We start from the raw sequence: 18,063 nt of genomic DNA, 5'->3' as shown, positions 1-18,063 counted from the left end.
TAAGGAGAAAAAAAAATGCAGTACTATAAAATTCTTCCAGAAAATTAAAGAGGAAGAAATATGTCCCAATTCATTCACTGAAGCCAGCATTACCCTGATACAAAAACAAAGACATTACGAGAAAAGAATACTGTAGGCTAGTATTCCTCGTGGATATAGATGTGAAATTCTGAACATTTTAGCAAATCTAGTTCAATAATGGCTAAAAAGAAGAATACCAAGTTGGTTTAACATTTGAAAACCCGTTAATGTAAGTCATGATAATAAGAAAGGAAGAAAAAAAAGATAATCTCTAGAAAATATATTTGACAAAAGCCAACGATGACTCCTGATAAAATATTCTCATCAAAGCAGTAATTGGAGGGAACTTTCCAACCTGTTAAAAGTCACCTATGAAAAACTTACAGCTAACATTAAACTTAATGATCAAAAATTGAATGCGTTCTCCCCAGATAAGAAATATGACTTGACTATTCGCTCTCACTACTTCTTCTTTTTTTTTTTATTTTCCACAATAAACATACTTTAATTTTAAAGGCAGATAGTTTAAAAGTAAAGGGGTGTGTAGGGATGCAAGGCTGGTTTAACATACGCAAGTCCATAAACGTTATCCACCATATTAACAGAGGCAAAAATAAAGATCACATGATCCTCTCAATAGATGCAGAAAAAGCATTTGATAAAATCCAGCATCCTTTTCTAATTAGAACACTGAAGAGTATAGGCATAGGTGGCACATTTCTAAAACTGATTGAAGCTATCTATGACAAACCCACAGCCAATATTTTACTGAATGGAGTAAAACTCAAAGCTTTTCCTCTTAGAACTGGAACCAGACAAGGTTGTCCTCTGTCACCTTTACTATTCAACGTAGTGCTGGAAGTTCTAGCCAATACAATTAGGCAAGACAAGGAAATAAAGGGAATCCAAATGGGAGCAGAGGAGGTCAAACTCTCCCCTCTTTGCTGACTACATGATCTTATACTTAGAGAACCCCAAAGACTCAACCACAAGACTCCTAGAAGTCATCAAAAAATACAGTAATGTTTCAGGATATAAAATCAATGTCCACAAGTCAGTAGCCTTTGTGTACACCATTAACAGTCAAGATGAGAAGCTAATTAAGGACACAACTCCCTTCACCATAGTCTCAAAGAAAATGAAATACCTAGGAATATACCTAACGAAGGAGGTGAAGGACCTCTATCAAGAAAACTATGAAATCCTCAGAAAGGAAATAGCAGAGGATATTAACAAATGGAAGAACATACCATGCTCATGGATGGGAAGAATCAACATTGTTAAAATGTCTATACTTCCCAAAGCAATCTACCTATTCAATGCCATTCCTATCAAAATACCAACATCGTACTTTCAAGATTTGGACAAAATGATTCTGCGTTTTGTATGGAACCGGAAAAAACCCCACATAGCTAAGGCAGTTCTCTGTAACAAAAATAAAGCTGGGGGCATCAGCATACCAGGTTTTAATCTGTACTACAAAGCCATAGTGCTCAAGACAGCATGGTACTGGCACAAAAACAGAGACATTGACACTTGGAATCGAATTGAAAACCAAGAAATGAAACTAACATTTTACAACCACCTAATCTTTGATAAACCAAACAAGAACATACCTTGGGGGAAAGACTCCCTATTCAGTAAATGGTGTTGGGAGAACTGGATGTCTACATGTAAAAGACTGAAACTGGAACCACACCTTTCCCCACTCACAAAAATTGATTCAAGATGGATAAAGGACTTAAACTTAAGGCATGAAACAATAAAAATCCTCCAAGAAAGCATAGGAAAAACACTGGAAGATATTGGCCTGGGGAAAGACTTCATGAAGAAGACTGCCATGGCAATTGCAACAACAACAAAAATAAACAAATGGGACTTCATTAAACTGAAAAGCTTCTGTACAGCTAAGGAGACAATAACCAAAGCAAAGAGACAACCTACACAATGGGAAAGGATATTTGCATATTTTCAATCAGACAAAAGCTTGATAACTAGGATCTATAGAGAACTCAAATTAATCCACATGAAAAAAGCCAACAATCCCTTATATCAATGGGCAAGAGACATGAATAGAACTTTCTCTAAAGACGACAGACGAATGGCTAACAAACACATGAAAAAATGTTCATCATCTCTATATATTAGAGAAATGCAAATCAAAACAACCCTGAGATATCATCTAACCCCACTGAGAATGGCCCACATCACAAAATCTCAAAACTGCAGGTGCTGGCGTGGATGTGGAGAGAAGGGAACACTTTTACACTGCTGGTGGGACTGCAAACTAGTACAACCTTTCTGGAAGGAAGTATGGAGAAACCTCAAAGCACTCAAGCTAGACCTCCCATTTGATCCTGCAATCCCATTACTGGGCATCTACCCAGAAGGAAAGAAATCCTTTTATCATAAGGACACTTGTACTAGACTGTTTATTGCAGCTCAATTTACAGTCGCCAAAATGTGGAAACAGCCTAAATGCCCACCAACCCAGGAATGGATTAACAAGCTGTGGTATATGTATACCATAGAATACTATTCAGCCATTAAAAAAAATGGAGACTTTACATCCTTCGTATTAACCTGGATGGACGTGGAAGACATTATTCTTAGTAAAGCATCACAAGAATGGAGAAGCATGAATCCTATGTACTCAATTTTGATATGAGGACAATTAATGACAATTATGGTTATGGGGGGGGAAACAGAAAGAGGGAAGGAGGGAGGTGGGTGGGGCCTTGGTGTGTGTCACACTTTACGGGGGCAAGAAATGATTGCAAGAGGGACTTTACCTAACAATTGCAATCAGTGTAACCTGGCTTATTGTACCCTTAATGAATCCCCAACAATAAAAAAAAAAAAAGTAAAGGGGTGTAATAGAATGTACAACACCCACAGTGAACCCTAATATGAACTGTGAACTTTGGGTGATGATGATGTATCGTTGCAATTTCACCTGTTGTAACAAATGTTCCACTGTGGGTTTTTTTTTTTTTTTTTTTGGCTGGGGCTGGGTTTGAACCCACCATCTCCAGCATATGGGGCCAGCGCCCTACCCCTTTGAGCCGCAGGCGCCGCCCAAATGTTCCACTGTGGTATGACTTGACTATTCGCTCTCACCACTTCTTTTCAGCCTTGTAACTGTTAAGTATCCCTTATCCAAAATGCCTGGGATAAGAATTGTTTTAAATTCCATATTCTTTTATATATTTGGAATATGTACATGCACATAATAAGATATCTTTGGGATGGGACCCTAGTCTAAACAAAAATTTATTTATGTTCCATAGGCACATAGCCTGAAGATAATATTATATAATATTTTTAATAATTTTATACATGAAACAAAATTTTTGACTGCGTTTTCACTGCAAACTGTCACATGAGGTTGAGTCTAGAATTTTCCACTTGTGGTGTCATGCTGGCACTCAAAAAAGTTTTGGACTTTGGAGCAATTTGGATTTAAGATTTTCAGATTAGGGATGTTCAACTTGTGTAGGAGTTTCCAGACAGTGCAATCAGGAAAAATTCTTTATCAACATTAAGAATTTCTACTCTTCAAAAGACACAGTTAAGAGAATGAAAGGACTAGCTATGGACTTCAAGGACATGTTTGCAAATTATAAGGAATATGCATCTAGAATATACACAGAATACACAAAACTCAATAATAAGATAACATACAATCCGATTTAAAAGTGATCAACAAGTGTGCACAGACTCTTTTCCAAAGGAGTGAGACAGCTGACATATTTGCATATAAAATGATGTTCTACATCATCAATCATTAGGAAAATTGGAATTCAAATCATGAGATACCAGGACATACCTATTAGAATGTCTAAAATAAAAAAAACTGATCATACCAGGTGTTGTTGGCAAGGATGCTTTCACATACTGCTGGTGGGAATGTCAAATGTCACCATCACTTTGGAAAACAGCTTGACGCTTTGTTAAAAAGTGAAACTATGTGATTCAGCCATGTACTCCTAGGTACATTCCTAAGAGCAGAGGAAGCGTATGTCCACCCAAAGACTAGTGCACGAATATTCATAGCTGCTTTATTTGTAATAATCCCAAATTGGAAATAACTCAAATTTTAACAAAGGTTAAGCGAATAGTGGTACACCCATAAAACAGAATGTGACTCAGCAATAAAAGAGGGAATGATATAGCTAAAAACACAGAGGAATGTCAACCTGTGTGAAAAAGCCAACCCCCCCCCAAATTAGTATCTCTTGTAGAGACCCATTTTTATTAAGTTCTAGAAAATGAAAACTTACATATGTTGACAGAAAACAGACCAGTAATTGCCTCAAGTCAGAGAGAAGTAGAAGAGAGGGATTACCAAGGAAGGGGTGCCAGGAAACTATCGGGATCATTATCTTGGTTTGGTAATAATTTCACGTGTGTGTATGTGTAAGGGTGTGTATACACATGTGTCAAAAGTTATCAAATTGTATACTATATGTGCATGCTGTATGTTCATTATCCCCTAATAAGGCTCTTAAGATTTCTTAAAGTTAAAAAAAAATAAGGAAAACATTTGATGTATAGATGATATTAAAGTCAGACGTGATGAACTAAAATCTACCTCAGTGGACCCTTTAAGTAAATATAAACTTCTCTCTCCTTTTAAAGGAGAAATACAAATGAAAAGAAAAAAGTCAACCACAAAGAAGTCAACCAGAAATAACCACAATATAGCATGTAGTCACTGGTATCTATTAGTTCCATTAAGTTATTTAATAGCATATGACCAAAGGGACCATCCCCAGCATTCCAGAGAATATCTGAAATAGGGGGAAAGCACTCAAAACCACAGTTACAGTAATAATTTTAATGAACAGAAAATATATTTTGCTGAAACACTAAGGCTAGAGATACCGAATAAGATTTCCTGGGTGACTTTAGTCTCTCAAATCCGTTTGCTTGACTGACAAACGTTAGTGACTTTTTTTTTCCTGTGCTAGGCTTCAAAAGCGATGGGTGTGTTTGCCTCTGGGTCCATCTTCCCAGACCTCTGGAATGCCACTCCACTTACTGAGTCGAGGAGGCAGCCAACGCTATCCTTTTGGCTCTACCAATAGCTCTCCCCTCACTCTGCCAACGCTGGGCATGTTTCTAGCGGTGTTTTTCTGCAATCTCTTCAATTTCCTGCCTTTCAGGAAGTTATAAGCCATAACGTAGCCTTCACTTGCCTGGTATACGCATTTGCAAAAACAAATCCAGTGTCACCATGGGGAAAGGAACTTAATGCCTTTTGTACGTGCCCATCATCTGTCTACTTGGTCACTTTTTCTGTCTTAGGAAAGAGCTTGCCTTGCTCATTTTTTCCCTGTCATTTCTTTTCCTCTTTGTATTCCTCTCCTGCATTACGGTTTTATTATAATTAGCAAACAACTTTGATATATACCGGCCAGACTTCTCATATTTTCAGTACAGTTTCCAACAACTCTACATCCACATTCACAAGATTTTGCAAAGACATGTCCCTGGGCTGATAACTTTTCAGGAGGAGGTCTGTGTCCAATCATAAAGAGGCTGCAAATTGGATTAGTCCTCTCGCATGGTCATGTCAGCGATTGATTAGTCCATGCAGAAGAGATTATTATCTAGAAAGGCTCTAACACGGGATTATGTTTTTCAACATAATTGAATCAGGAAACCCTTGTTGACCTCTTAGCAGGGTAGAAACACAAACCCTCTTGAAACATGTGCTTCCTTTGGCTCCTCTAACTCCTGGTTCACCTCTGAACTTCTCAAGTTTACTTTGACAGCTCTTCTTCCTAGTTTATGTGCCCCCAAAGTGAAAATGGAGACATTTCCCAGGCCTCTCTGGACTCAGTGCCAGAAACATCTTGTCCGTTCTTGTTAATAGCTTAATACCTCTGCACTGATAATTCCAGAATCTTCTCCACCTCCCCTAACCCCTCTAGGCTTGTGCTGTCTGCTGAGGAAACCACTATCCACTAGTGAGTACTTAAGATGTGGCTGGTCCAAAATGAAATACACTGTAAAATAAACTGGATTTGGAAGACTTAGTGCAAAAAAGAAAAAAGAAAAAGATAATGTAAAATCTTTTTTAGTAATTTTCGCACTGATTATATGCTGAAATCATATTTTACATATACAGTTTGAACTGCACAGGTCTGCTGATACTCAGTTCTTCTTTCTCTTTCACATCTCACCCACCAAGACCAACCCCTCCTTTCCCTCCTCCCCTTCCTCCTCTTCAGCCTACTCAGTGTGAAGACGATGGGAAAGAAGACGTTTATGATGATCCATTTCCACTTAATGAACAGAAAAGATACTTTCTCTGCCTTGCAATTGTCTTAATAACATTTTCTTTCCTCTAGCTTACTTTATTGTAAGAATACGGTATACAGGGCCGGGTGCAGTGGCTCACACCATAATCCTAGCACTCTGGGAGGCCGAGGTGGGTGGATTGCCTGAGCTCACAGGTTCAAGACCAGCCTGAGCCAGAGTGAGATCTTGTCTCTAAGAATAGCCGGGTATTGTGGTGGGTGCCTGTAGTCCCAGTTACTCAGGAGGCTGAGGCAAGAGGATTGCTTAAACCCAAGAGTTTGAGGGTGCCGTGAGCTTTGACGCTACGGTCTGGGAGAGTTAAAAGTCATCTGTGAATTTCAATTGTGTGGGGCATCAGCACCCTTAACCCCCATGTTGTGTAAAGGTCGATTATACTGCATTAAATAAAACATATTGCTAAACTCAATTTCACTTTTTTTGTTATCTTTTCTGGAATTGTGACTACTAGAGAATTTAATATTACGTATGTGGCACACGTGACATTTCTACTGGGTAGCATTGCTCTCCAGCTAAAATTCAAATTGAGTATTCAAATAGAACACATTAGAAACTGACCTCATTATATTCCAAGACTCTTAACTCTGCCCCTGTACTGAGAGGATAGAATAAACGTCAAGCGGCATGAGATAAATGCATTGCATATTGTATTGGCCACTTCTGTGGAGGACATCCCAGGACGAAGGAGCTAACCCTGGAGTTACGTATGAACAGATGACTGGCTGGCTCTGGCAATTGTCAAAGAACCTGTTAGCATTTGCTCATCGGCAACCACGGCAGGAATGTTCGCAGGACTGAAAAGTAACACGATGAGCATTTGCCTTGAAAAGGGCCGCAGTAATTGGGAACAAAACCAGCCAAGGATTTGCCAAAATTGTGAATAAAGCTTCTATGACTCCAAAGTCAGACATGTTAGCGGTTATACTTTTAGCTGTGACACATTCACTGCAGGTAGTGAGCCATTCCAATGTGCCAAATATTTGTGTGTGTGTGTGTGTGTGAGATCTTCGCTAACAGAATCTTCTTTATCTAGCCTGAAATCTGGAGTCATTTTCTTCCACTAGACTCTTTTCTTTATTTCCCATATCCAAGCAACTATCAAATCTCATTTGTCATTCTACCAACACCCAGTACACTACATCCAGATATTTTTTTCTTCCTTAAAGAAAACCAGAGAAAGGAAACACAAGTTCTTGTGCTTCTCCCACGACTCAGAGCAGGGTAGAAAAGAGAAAGGGAGAGCCGAGCTCCATACCTCTATGCTGGAGGTTGGCTCTGGTGAGCCCCCTCCATAAGGCCCACCTCTGTATCCTTCACTGTTCTTTACAGTTACACTCGGGTAGAAATACCAGTTAGTTAGGGATGCACGTGGATGAGGCAGGAAAGCTCCCCAAGATACCTACAGAGGACCTGGGAGAGGCTCTGGAACCCAGCAAACACAACTTTTCTTCTTTTCTTTCTTTGCTTTTTTCTTTTCTAACCCTTCACCCTAATCTTTCTCTTTGCCTTCTTTTTCTTTTTTTATTGTTGGGGATTCAATGAGGATACAAAGAACCAGGTTACATTGATTGCTTTTGTTAGATAAGGACCCTCCTGAAGTTGTGCCAAACCCCCAAAAGGTGTACCACACCCCTTGACCTCCCACCCTCTCCCTCCTTCCCTTTCTTAACACTCCCATCCCCCACCCCACACCGTGAACTAGGACCTTAATTGTCCTCATATCAGAATTGAGTACATAGGATTCTTGTTTCTCCGTTCTTGTGATGCTTTACTAAGAATAATGTGTTCCACATCCATCCAGGTTAATACAAAGGATGTGAAGTCTCCATCTTTTTTAGTGGCTGACCAGTACTCCATGGTATACATATACCATAGCTTGTTAATCCATTCCTGGGTTGGTGGGCATTTAGGCTGTTTCCAAATTTTGGTGATTTTTCTAATACATATAAGCTTTGCGCACAGACGAACACAGTTTCATCACTTTATGCGGTAGCATAAAATTCATAAATGATTTTGGTTACCAATTGACTCGCATTAGAAGAAATCATTGACAGTCTCATAGACACCAGGCATTTAGGTCAACAGAAGCATAACTTATAAACCTTATGAAGTTGTAAAACCTTTTGAGCAGTCTAGAAATATTCTCCTTAAACTAACTGGCAATTGTCTAAGTGTATGGTATACGCAAGACCTTTACCAAGCTGCTTATATTTTATAGCTTTATTTTTATAAAGTCTATACTTAAGACAACTTAGGTTGTGCAAATCCTTATTCAATAATAGAACGCATAGTTTTAAATTAGAAATAACTTCTTTTTGAAATGTGAACATAAGAAAAAAAAGAAATGTGAACATAATGATATTGAAGCAGAAGTCTTTTTATCGTTCCTGAACAACTTGAAGTTCACATTCCAATCCATTTTTGTATGATTTACTTTTTAAAAATTGTTATTTAGTTTAAAAGGCGCTTTTTATGCCAGATTTCTGCTTGAAGAAACTAATTTGGTCTAACTTACACGCCATAAAAACAAGATTTCTAATGGAAAGGTTGACACATTTAAATGTAAATGGAGTTTAATTTCAGAAAAATTTAACATCATATTCTTCAACTATAATAGGTTTGAAGAGTACATTAAAATAATCACCTCAAAAAGTTATCAATTGGTATTTTAAGAGTATTATTCTTCCTAAGATGTTTCATATTTGGCATATCTAGATTTGACTAAATTAACTGGAGATTTTAATTCTTGTCCAGGCCTGCTTTGGGCATACATTTCAAGATGTAAAAGCATTTGGTTGGCACAGCCTCCAAATTAAGGCAATAAACAGAAAAATTATGTTGTACAGGAAAACAAGCTATAGGAAAAACTTAATATTTTAAGTCAATTTTTCCTAATACACCTAAGATGTTCATGTGCACTGAGTATTTTTTTATTTGTTGCCATTAAAATATTCTAGAAGGTTTCCAATGGGTAGATGCACAAATGTTTACTTGAAGTAAGTCTCCTAACTGAATATTGGTTAAAGGCAAAGAACATTTGATACACAGATTTGAAAAAGAAAAAAAAAAAAGGCTAGCTAGAATGCAGTGGCATCATCAAACTCTTGGGCTCAAGCAATCCTCCTGCCTCAGCCTCCCAAGTAGCTGGGACTATAGATGCCCACCAGGATGTCCAGTTAATTTTCTTTTATTTTTAGTAGAAATAGGGTCTTGCTCTTGCTCAGGTTGGTCCCCAACTCCTGAGCTCAAGCGATCCTCCCACCTAGGCTTCCCAGAGTGCTGGGATTACAAGTGTGAGTCACCGCCCCCAGCCAGAAGTGTCATACATTTTCTTTCACCAAATTCAAGTTACAGAATGAGTACTTCTTTTACTGAGTACATTTAATCTTTGATTTAGAAAAATTCTATCTCTATACAACTTTTCTGTAGCATAAACCATGATACCCAGTGACTCCAATACAGCCATACCCCAATGAGGAGGCAGTTTTGTGTTTCCAAATACCTCCTTTAGTGAAATCTCAGCGTTACTTAAGATTCGAGGCTGCATCCACCACACGTGGACTAAACCAAACCCTTGTCCAACCGTACCTTGACTGCGCCGTTCTCATGCATGGTGATGCAGTTATCGGCATCTTCCGAGAGCTGGTACAAGGCCTGAGCTGTCGCCCGGTGCACGTTGGTGTCACTCGACTTCAGGTAACGCACTAATGGAGCGACTGCTTTGTGCTCCCCAAAGGCCACTCTGTTCCTGCCCCACATACAGCACCGGGAAATCGCTTCTGCCAGATGACGCCTCAATTTATCATTATTCTGCACAAAGGAAAATGAATTGTGGTCTGTGCATTGCCATGATCCTGCAAAATCACGTTCATGTACTCAGTGTTCATTCCCCGCTAAAGAGCCAGGACGTCTAGAGAGAGGGGCCAGCTGGCTGCTTAAGTTGTATCTCAAAGGATCTAGTCTTTTGGTAGGTCACCAATGGAGCAAGGTTCATTCTGAGTTTCCTTTTTTATGAACTGAATGTGGCCAGTACATGCAAAGGGGACCGGGGGTAGATTTCCTTAGTGTGAGTCCACTGACAACACAGCATCACACATCAGGAAGTTGTTCGTAATAAGTGTACCAATATTTAAAGACTATTGCATAGCTTCAAAGGAATGCTTCACTAAATCGAGGTAAGTGAATTAACTATTTCTTCACCCTAGGGATATTTCCACATAGAAACACAGGCAGTCCCCAGGTTCTTAACTTGAATTTGTATGTAAGTTGAAACAGCTACATTTACCTATTGCCTGTAATAGTCTCAGTTCATTAGTTCAAACTGCGTGTCAGTTGGATGTCTGTAACTCAGGGACTTAGTGTAATAACCTCCATTCACAAGTGCAAGTTTTACATGAGTCGGATATTTGTAACTTGGGGACTGACTGAAAACCTTAGTTCCCAAGGGGAAGAAGGGAGTGTAAGAAATATATTGACACATTTTGGGTCTTCCAGTTCCCTTTCTGTGCTTTTTTTGTTATTGTTGCAGTTTTTGGCCGGGGGCTGGGTTTGAACCTGCCACCTCTGGTATATGGGGCCGGTGCCCTACTCCTTGAGCCACAGGCGCCGCCCCCCTTTCTGTGCTTTTTTCCAATGTGAACTATCTCCTTCTTTTTTGCATATAATTGCCTCATATAGTATGATATAACTGAATAGGACCGTTTTCCGGTTTTTAACCATATTGTTCTGCTTCAGGCCACAACCTGGTGTCCTTCACCGAATCCGGCAGATCCTCCTAGGAACTTGAAATCTAGACCCAGCATCTGAAGTTTGAATTCTGCTCTAGACTTTTCTGTCAAGTGGTAGTCCAAGTTATGCTCAAATACTTCTGGTCCTGGTGAAGTCATTGTCTCTTAAGACTGCTTATTCTATCTGGCACAGCTCTAAATAAACAATACAACGGTTGCCAAAGTCTTCTAGCTTAAGAATGCCGTGGATCCAAAGGACATGCGTTTAACATCTAATGTTGGCAGGAACCCCTATCTTAAGAAGAATAAGATGGATGGTGGAGGTGAGGATGATAGTTAACACTTACATAATAACACGTATATTTGCCACCACTTTCTTTGCCAGTGGCGAATAAAAAACAGCCTCTATTTTATAAGGATCTTGCACATTCACATTTTACAGTTTAAAATGCACTTTCACATAGATTAGACTCAAAGAAATTAAATGAGTTGACCAAAGCCTCACACCTCATAAGCAACGGACATTGAACTTGACTCCAGTTTCTGGGCTTCGGAGAAGTGTTTTTGCCACTACATCATTATATCTTATGACAATATGCATTTAAAATTTTTAAGAAAAGTGTTACTTACTGTATTTGCCAGTTTGGACAATAAGGGAACAACTCCATGATCTGTAATAACAGCTAGATTTTCTTGATCTTTTGCTATATTGGTAATAGCAGCACACACACTTGCCAAAACTTCTTTGTTATCTGATTTCAGTAAATTGACAACAAGTTCCAAACCACCAACGAAGGAACGAACCATTTCTCCAGCATCCTGGATAAAAATGAAAAAGATGGCATCAAAGGTATAAATGTGCCTTTAAAAGAAAAAGGCAAAAGTACAAATAGGGCTATGAGGTACACCTCTGAAAGATAAATTCAGTTTCATTTATTTCTGTATTAGATGTCATTTCTACATATGTAGGTGTAAAGTATGAGTTTGTACACATGTGTATGAATATATAACACAAACACACAAAATACGGTTTCAACAAATGTTTATTAAAAAATTATTATGTGAGGGTGGTGCCTGTGGCTCAAAGGAGTAGGGCGCCGGCCCCATATGCCGGAGGTGGCGGGTTCAAACCCAGCCCCGGCCGAAAACTGCAAAAACAAAACAAAAACAAAAACAAAAAAACTCATGTGAGTTTCACTTGGAAGGTCTCGGGATAAAGACTGAAGCAGCGAGTGTGTGGAGTGGGGAGTGAGGCAGCAGTGAGCTCTGTCTGCTATGCCGGGTGTGGGCCAAGGAAAAGAATTTGTCAGAGGATCCTGAAAACAGACGGTCAAACAGAAATCCCCACCTCCTCTAAGTTGTATGTGGGTGGGTGTGTAATGTTAACCAATGATGTGTTCTAACTTCCTCAAATAATAGAAATTAGCATCTTTTATCCAGGCACTAAGGTGGCCACCTGTAATCCCAGCTACTCAGGAGGCTGAGGCCAGAGGATCACTTCAGTCCCAGAGTTGGAGGCTGCAGTGACTATGATTGTGCCACTGCTCCCCAGCCTGGGCAACACAGTGAGACTCCATCTGTTTAAAACAAACAAACAAACAAAGAAAAAAACCCTTTTTGAAAAGAAGCATTTTTTGAATCCCAGCTAACCATCAGGCAATACAGCACGGCATCCCATAAATTATCTCAGTTAAACCTCACAGGAGCCCTGAAAAGTAGGCATTGTTATTTCCATTTTGGATTTTTTTAAATAACGCTTGAAGATGTTGAGCCTTACAAATTAGATTCTATCCCTCATGAAGGCAGGGACCACGTCTGACTCAACTTAGTGATCTTTAAAAATCATCAGTTCGATGGGCTCATCTGTATACCCCCAAATTCTACCAAAGCTTCCCTGCTGTTACGATAAATTCTAAGCTCCACAACATGGTTCACCAGCCCGTCATGGTGTGTCTTCTGCTTACCTGCTAGCCTCAACCTCCCTAACTTACCTCCCCTTTCTCTCATCCGCCTACCCACACCCTGAGCCAGTGACTCTCCAAATGAGCTAATAATGAGAATCTTGGGACTCATTCCCTGAGAATGTGATTCATTAAGTCTAGGGTGAAGCCTATAAAAAAAATGCATCTTTAAAAACTCCCTTGTGATGTTTTTTTTTTTTTTTTGTGACAGAGTCTTACTCTGTCACCCTGGGTAGAATTCTGCGGTGTTATACCTCACAGCAACCTCAAACTCTTGGGTTTAAGTGATCCTCTTGTCTCAGCCTCCTGAGTAGCTGGGACTACAGCCACTCACCAAATGTCCAGCCAGTTTCTCTATTTTTAGTAGAGACGGGGTCTTGCTCTTGCTCAGACTGATCTGGAATTCCTGAGCTCAAGCCATCCACCTGCTCTGACCTCCCAGAGTGCTAGGTCTCCCTGGTGATCCTGAACTTCACCCAGAGTCAGGAACACTGTTCCATGCATCAGTTCTTCAGGTATCACGCCCTCAAACATGCTGCCTGCACATGTCTCTGCACCTCTGCACAAATCTCTTTTTTGTCTATCTCCTCTTAGCTTGGGAATTTCTGTACATCCTCAGCTACCAGCTAAGGTACCATTTTCCTCAGGAAACCCTTCCAAACCTCAAGTCTAGATTAAGCAGCATTCCTCATGATACCTGGTTCTTCTGTGCTGTAGTCCTCCTTACTCTGTGCAGCAGTGGTTAATTTCCTTGCCGTTGACCTTGATTAGTAAGTTCCAGGAGGGCAGGGACTCCTTCCGCCTCACTCATTATCCCATGCCCACATTCTAGCAGTTAGTAGATGCTCAATTAACACTCACTGAATTTGTTTGTAAACTGACAGCTTCAAAAGGAATCTTTCACTCCCAACATCACAAACCAAACTAAGTTCCTAGTAAATGGCGAAGACATGACCAGGTCAGGTTCTACCCAAGTGTGAGGGCAAAGTGACCTTCTCCACCACACATCGCTTCTCCTGATTGCTGCAAGAGGTGACATCAGCAATAGTGGTGGCCTGGTTCTCAATACTAGAAAGCTAAATACAAGTTTGATTGTTAGGAAATACTTCCAAATTCTGATGTTCTTATGAAATTATTTTGAAAACGTTTGATTGCCATTTTTTCCTAAAGATCTACAATAAAACTTCTTATGTAATACAAAAAAAATTATTGTATTTTCAACCGTCTTTGCATTTTTACCTTATTGCACTTCTATACATTAAGATGCTATCAAGTAAAAAGATAAATGTGAATTTATCAATCTTCAAATATCCAACATAATTTAATTCTAATTACCCTTTGAGATAGTTAGTAGTGGTAGTTGAATCAGTAGTATTTCCATGTCATGGATAAGGAAAACCTCAAATGAATTAATATGTAAAAATTAAAACGATCATGGTAGAACTAGGATTTGAATCCAGAGCTGTCTAACCCCAACACCCCTCTACCATATCGCAGTTTGTAAATCCCAACCACATACTTGGCCCAATGAGGTCATGCATATATAAACTCAAAAGCAAAAGCAATGACTGTCTCAGAATTTCAAAGAACTGTGAAAATACAGCTTCTAAGCTCAGCTTCCCAAAGTGACATTACAGGTGTCGATACTCTAATACATTTGCCAATTGCAAAATTAAAGAACAATTTTTTTTATTCAAGAAGAACTACAGGAATTCTGGAAAGAAGAGAACAGCCAAGTTTTTGAATCTCCCCATATAAAAACAGGCAGCTAAGTATAGCAAAAACAAAACAAAACAAAACAAACAAACAAACAAAAAAAACGCACAAGGGACAACATACACAGCAATATTGGATGCCAAGATATCCTCACTGACCTTTACACACAAGCAGTCAGGGACAAACTCCCAATCACAGTGAGAAGGTAGAAGGATTTGTGAAGGCCCTGAGAGCCAAGGGACCCCAAATTGCCTTTAAGCTCAAGAACAGCAATGGAAGCTGGAAATGGACTTTCCAGGTTATAATGAGACAGATGCGACTACAATCCCACAAGGTCTGACAGTGTTGGGGCATCCTGCAGGTCCAAGTCCTATGAATTCTTAAAACTACAATCTGAAGCCCCCTGCTTGGAAAAATCCCTGCAATTAGGAGAAAGTACTGAGATTTTCATACAAATTGAACAGGGCAGGAACACTAGAATGAAGGAATAAGACAGGGAGGAGGAGAACAATGGCCAGAATTGCTCACCCTCATCACCATGCAAACAACAAATGCAATCTTGAGAACCATGAGACCAGCAGAGCTGTCCTGGCCCACGGCTCCCTTCTCGAAGACCAGAAAAACTCAGTTCACTTAAAAATGAGCAGTACACAAGGCTACAATACATTTTCACATGGCATGATGGTGAGATAAAAAAAAACAGACAGAATAAGGAACAGAGTAACATCCATACAAAGATAGCAAGTTAGAAAGACATGCCTACAAAACTGATGGAAACCATAACATAAAATTTCAAAAGGAGGTAATATGAGATTATAAAGGCAATGAAAGAAAAGCATACCTTAGAATTATTAAGGTTAATAAATTAGATAATTAGTTAACATTTTTTAAAGAGAGGTAAAAGACGTTCATAAAGAATTAGAAATAAATTTATTTAGGAAATGAAGAATAAATGAGAAAGAACGCACAAATGAGTAAACATAATGAATTATCTTTTAAATAAATATAAGAGATAACTGCAAAATAATGGAAAAAGAATTTAATAATTCAAGAGAAAAAAATAGACAGAGAAGAACTAACACATGTATATCAGAGTCCACAAGAAGGAAAACAAAATAATGCATCAGAGAAAAATTCGGAAACTATGTACTTCAAAAACTCTCTTCTGAAACAAAACCTGAGAATATATTGACAAGTTGCCTTCCATGACTGGGAAAATTGTTCCAGCATGGGCTACTATAAAGACTTATTTTAGTATAACTGCAGGACTTTCATTTCATTTAATTTTTTTTATTAAATCATAAACACATAGATCATGTATACATTAATGCATTTATGGGGTATAATATGCTGATTACATATAGAATTAGGAACACTTACATCACACTGGTTAATACTTGTTTACTTAATTATTGTGTTAAGACATTTATACTCTATACTAATAAATCCGATATGTACCCTTGCATTATGCACCATAAGTGTGATCCCACCATTCATCTTCCCTCAATCTGATATTCCCCTTCCATCCCCACTCCTCCCTCCTTCCTCTTGAGCCATAGTTTTGATCTATTCTTCATATGACAGTGTCAGTGATTGTAAATTGGTTTCATAATAGTACTGAGTACATTGGATATTTTTTCTTCCATTCTTGAGATACTTTACTAAGTAGGATATGTTCCAGCTCCATCCATGTAAACATGAAAGAGATAAAGTCTCCATCTTTCTTAAGGTTGCATAATATTCCATGGTGTACATATACCACCTTAATTTATTAACCTTTTCATGGGTCGATGGGCACTTGGGCTTCTTCCATGACTTGGCTATTATGAATTGAGCTGCAATGAACAATCTGGTGCAAATATCTTTGTTATAAAGTGATTTTTGGTCTTTTGGATATACACTTAGTAGAGGAATTGCAGGATCAAATGGCAGGTCTACTTTTAGATCCCTGAGTATTCCTCATACTTCTTTCCAAAAGGGAAAGAAGCTTGCACTCCCACCAGAAGTGCAGAAGTGTTCCCTTTTCTCCACATCCATGCCAACATCTCTGGTTTGGGGATTTTGTTATGTGAGCCACTGTTACTGGAGTTAGATGATATCTCACAGTGGTTTTGATTTGCGTTTCTCTGATGATTAAAGATGATGAGCATTTTTTCATGTGTCTGTAGGCCATGCGCCCATCTTCTTCAGAGAAGCTTCTGTTCAAGTCCCTTGCCCACAATGAAATGGGATTGCTTGTTCTTTTCTTTCTTTTTTTTTTTTTTGTAGAGACAGAGTCTCACTGTACCGCCCTCGGGTAGAGTGCCGTGGCATCACACGGCTCACAGCAACCTCCAACTCCTGGGCTTACGCGATTCTCTTGCCTCAGCCTCCCGAGCAGCTGGGACTACAGGCGCCCGCCACAACGCCCGGCTATTTTTTTTGTTGCAGTTTGGCCGGGGCTGGGTCCGAACCCGCCACCCTAGGCATATGGGGCCGGCGCCCTACTCACTGAGCCACAGGCGCCGCCCTGCTTGTTCTTTTCTTATTAATAAGTTTGAGTTTTCTGTGGATTCTGGTTATGAAACCTTTGTCAGCAGCATAACCTGCAAATATCCTCTCCCATTCTGAGGGCTGTCTGTTTGCTTTATTTACTGTGTTCTTGGCTGTGCAGAAGCTTTTTAGTTTGATCAGATCCTAGTAATGTATTTTTGGTGTTGCTTCAGTTGCCTGGGTGGGCCTCCTCATAAAGTATTCTCTCAGGCCAAATTCTTCAAGTGTTTCTCCTGCACTTTCTTCTAGTATTTTTATAGTTTCATGTCTTAAGTTTAAATCTTTTATCCAGTGAGAGTCAATTTTTGTTAATGGTGAAAGGTGTGGGTCCAGTTTCAGTCTTCTACAAGTCACCAGCCCATTCTCCCAGCACCATTTGTTAAATAGGGAATCTTTCCCCCAATTAATATTTTGATAGACTTATCAAAGATCAAATGACAATAAGTATCTGGGTTCATCTCTCGGTTCTAAATTCTGTTCCATACATCTACCTCTCTATTTTTTGTGCCAATACCATGCTGTTTTGATCACTGTAGATTTATAGTATAGTTTGAAGTCTGGTAGCATGATTCCACCTGATTTGTTTTTATTTCTGAGTAATGTCTTGGCTATTTGAGTTTTTTCTGGTTCCATATAAAACAGCTATTTGAGTTTTTTTCCGGTTCCATATAAAACAAAGTACTATTTTTTCCAGATCTTTAAAGTATGATGGTGGTGCTTTGACAGGGATTGAATTAAATTTGTAAATTGCTTTAGGTAATATGGACATTTTAATAATG

At 39.1% G+C, this 18,063-nt stretch overlaps 1 protein-coding gene across 1 annotated transcript in view; it reads right to left on the bottom strand.

The window, feature by feature from the left end:
* The window catches only part of ODAD2 (outer dynein arm docking complex subunit 2), a 188,206-nt gene that overhangs the window by 60,279 nt on the left and 109,864 nt on the right, over positions 1–18,063 (bottom strand). The window contains exons 18-19 of the mRNA XM_053572846.1: positions 11,706–11,894; positions 9,937–10,158 (exon numbers count right to left, since the gene is read on the bottom strand). Coding sequence (XP_053428821.1) covers positions 9,937–10,158; positions 11,706–11,894 — 411 coding nt within the window. The remainder of the gene's footprint in view (positions 1–9,936; positions 10,159–11,705; positions 11,895–18,063) is intronic.

This window comes from Nycticebus coucang, chromosome 20 (assembly GCF_027406575.1).
Source record: "Nycticebus coucang isolate mNycCou1 chromosome 20, mNycCou1.pri, whole genome shotgun sequence".
Classification (NCBI taxonomy): Eukaryota; Metazoa; Chordata; class Mammalia; order Primates; family Lorisidae; genus Nycticebus; species Nycticebus coucang.
This window is presented reverse-complemented; position numbering and strand designations above follow the sequence as displayed.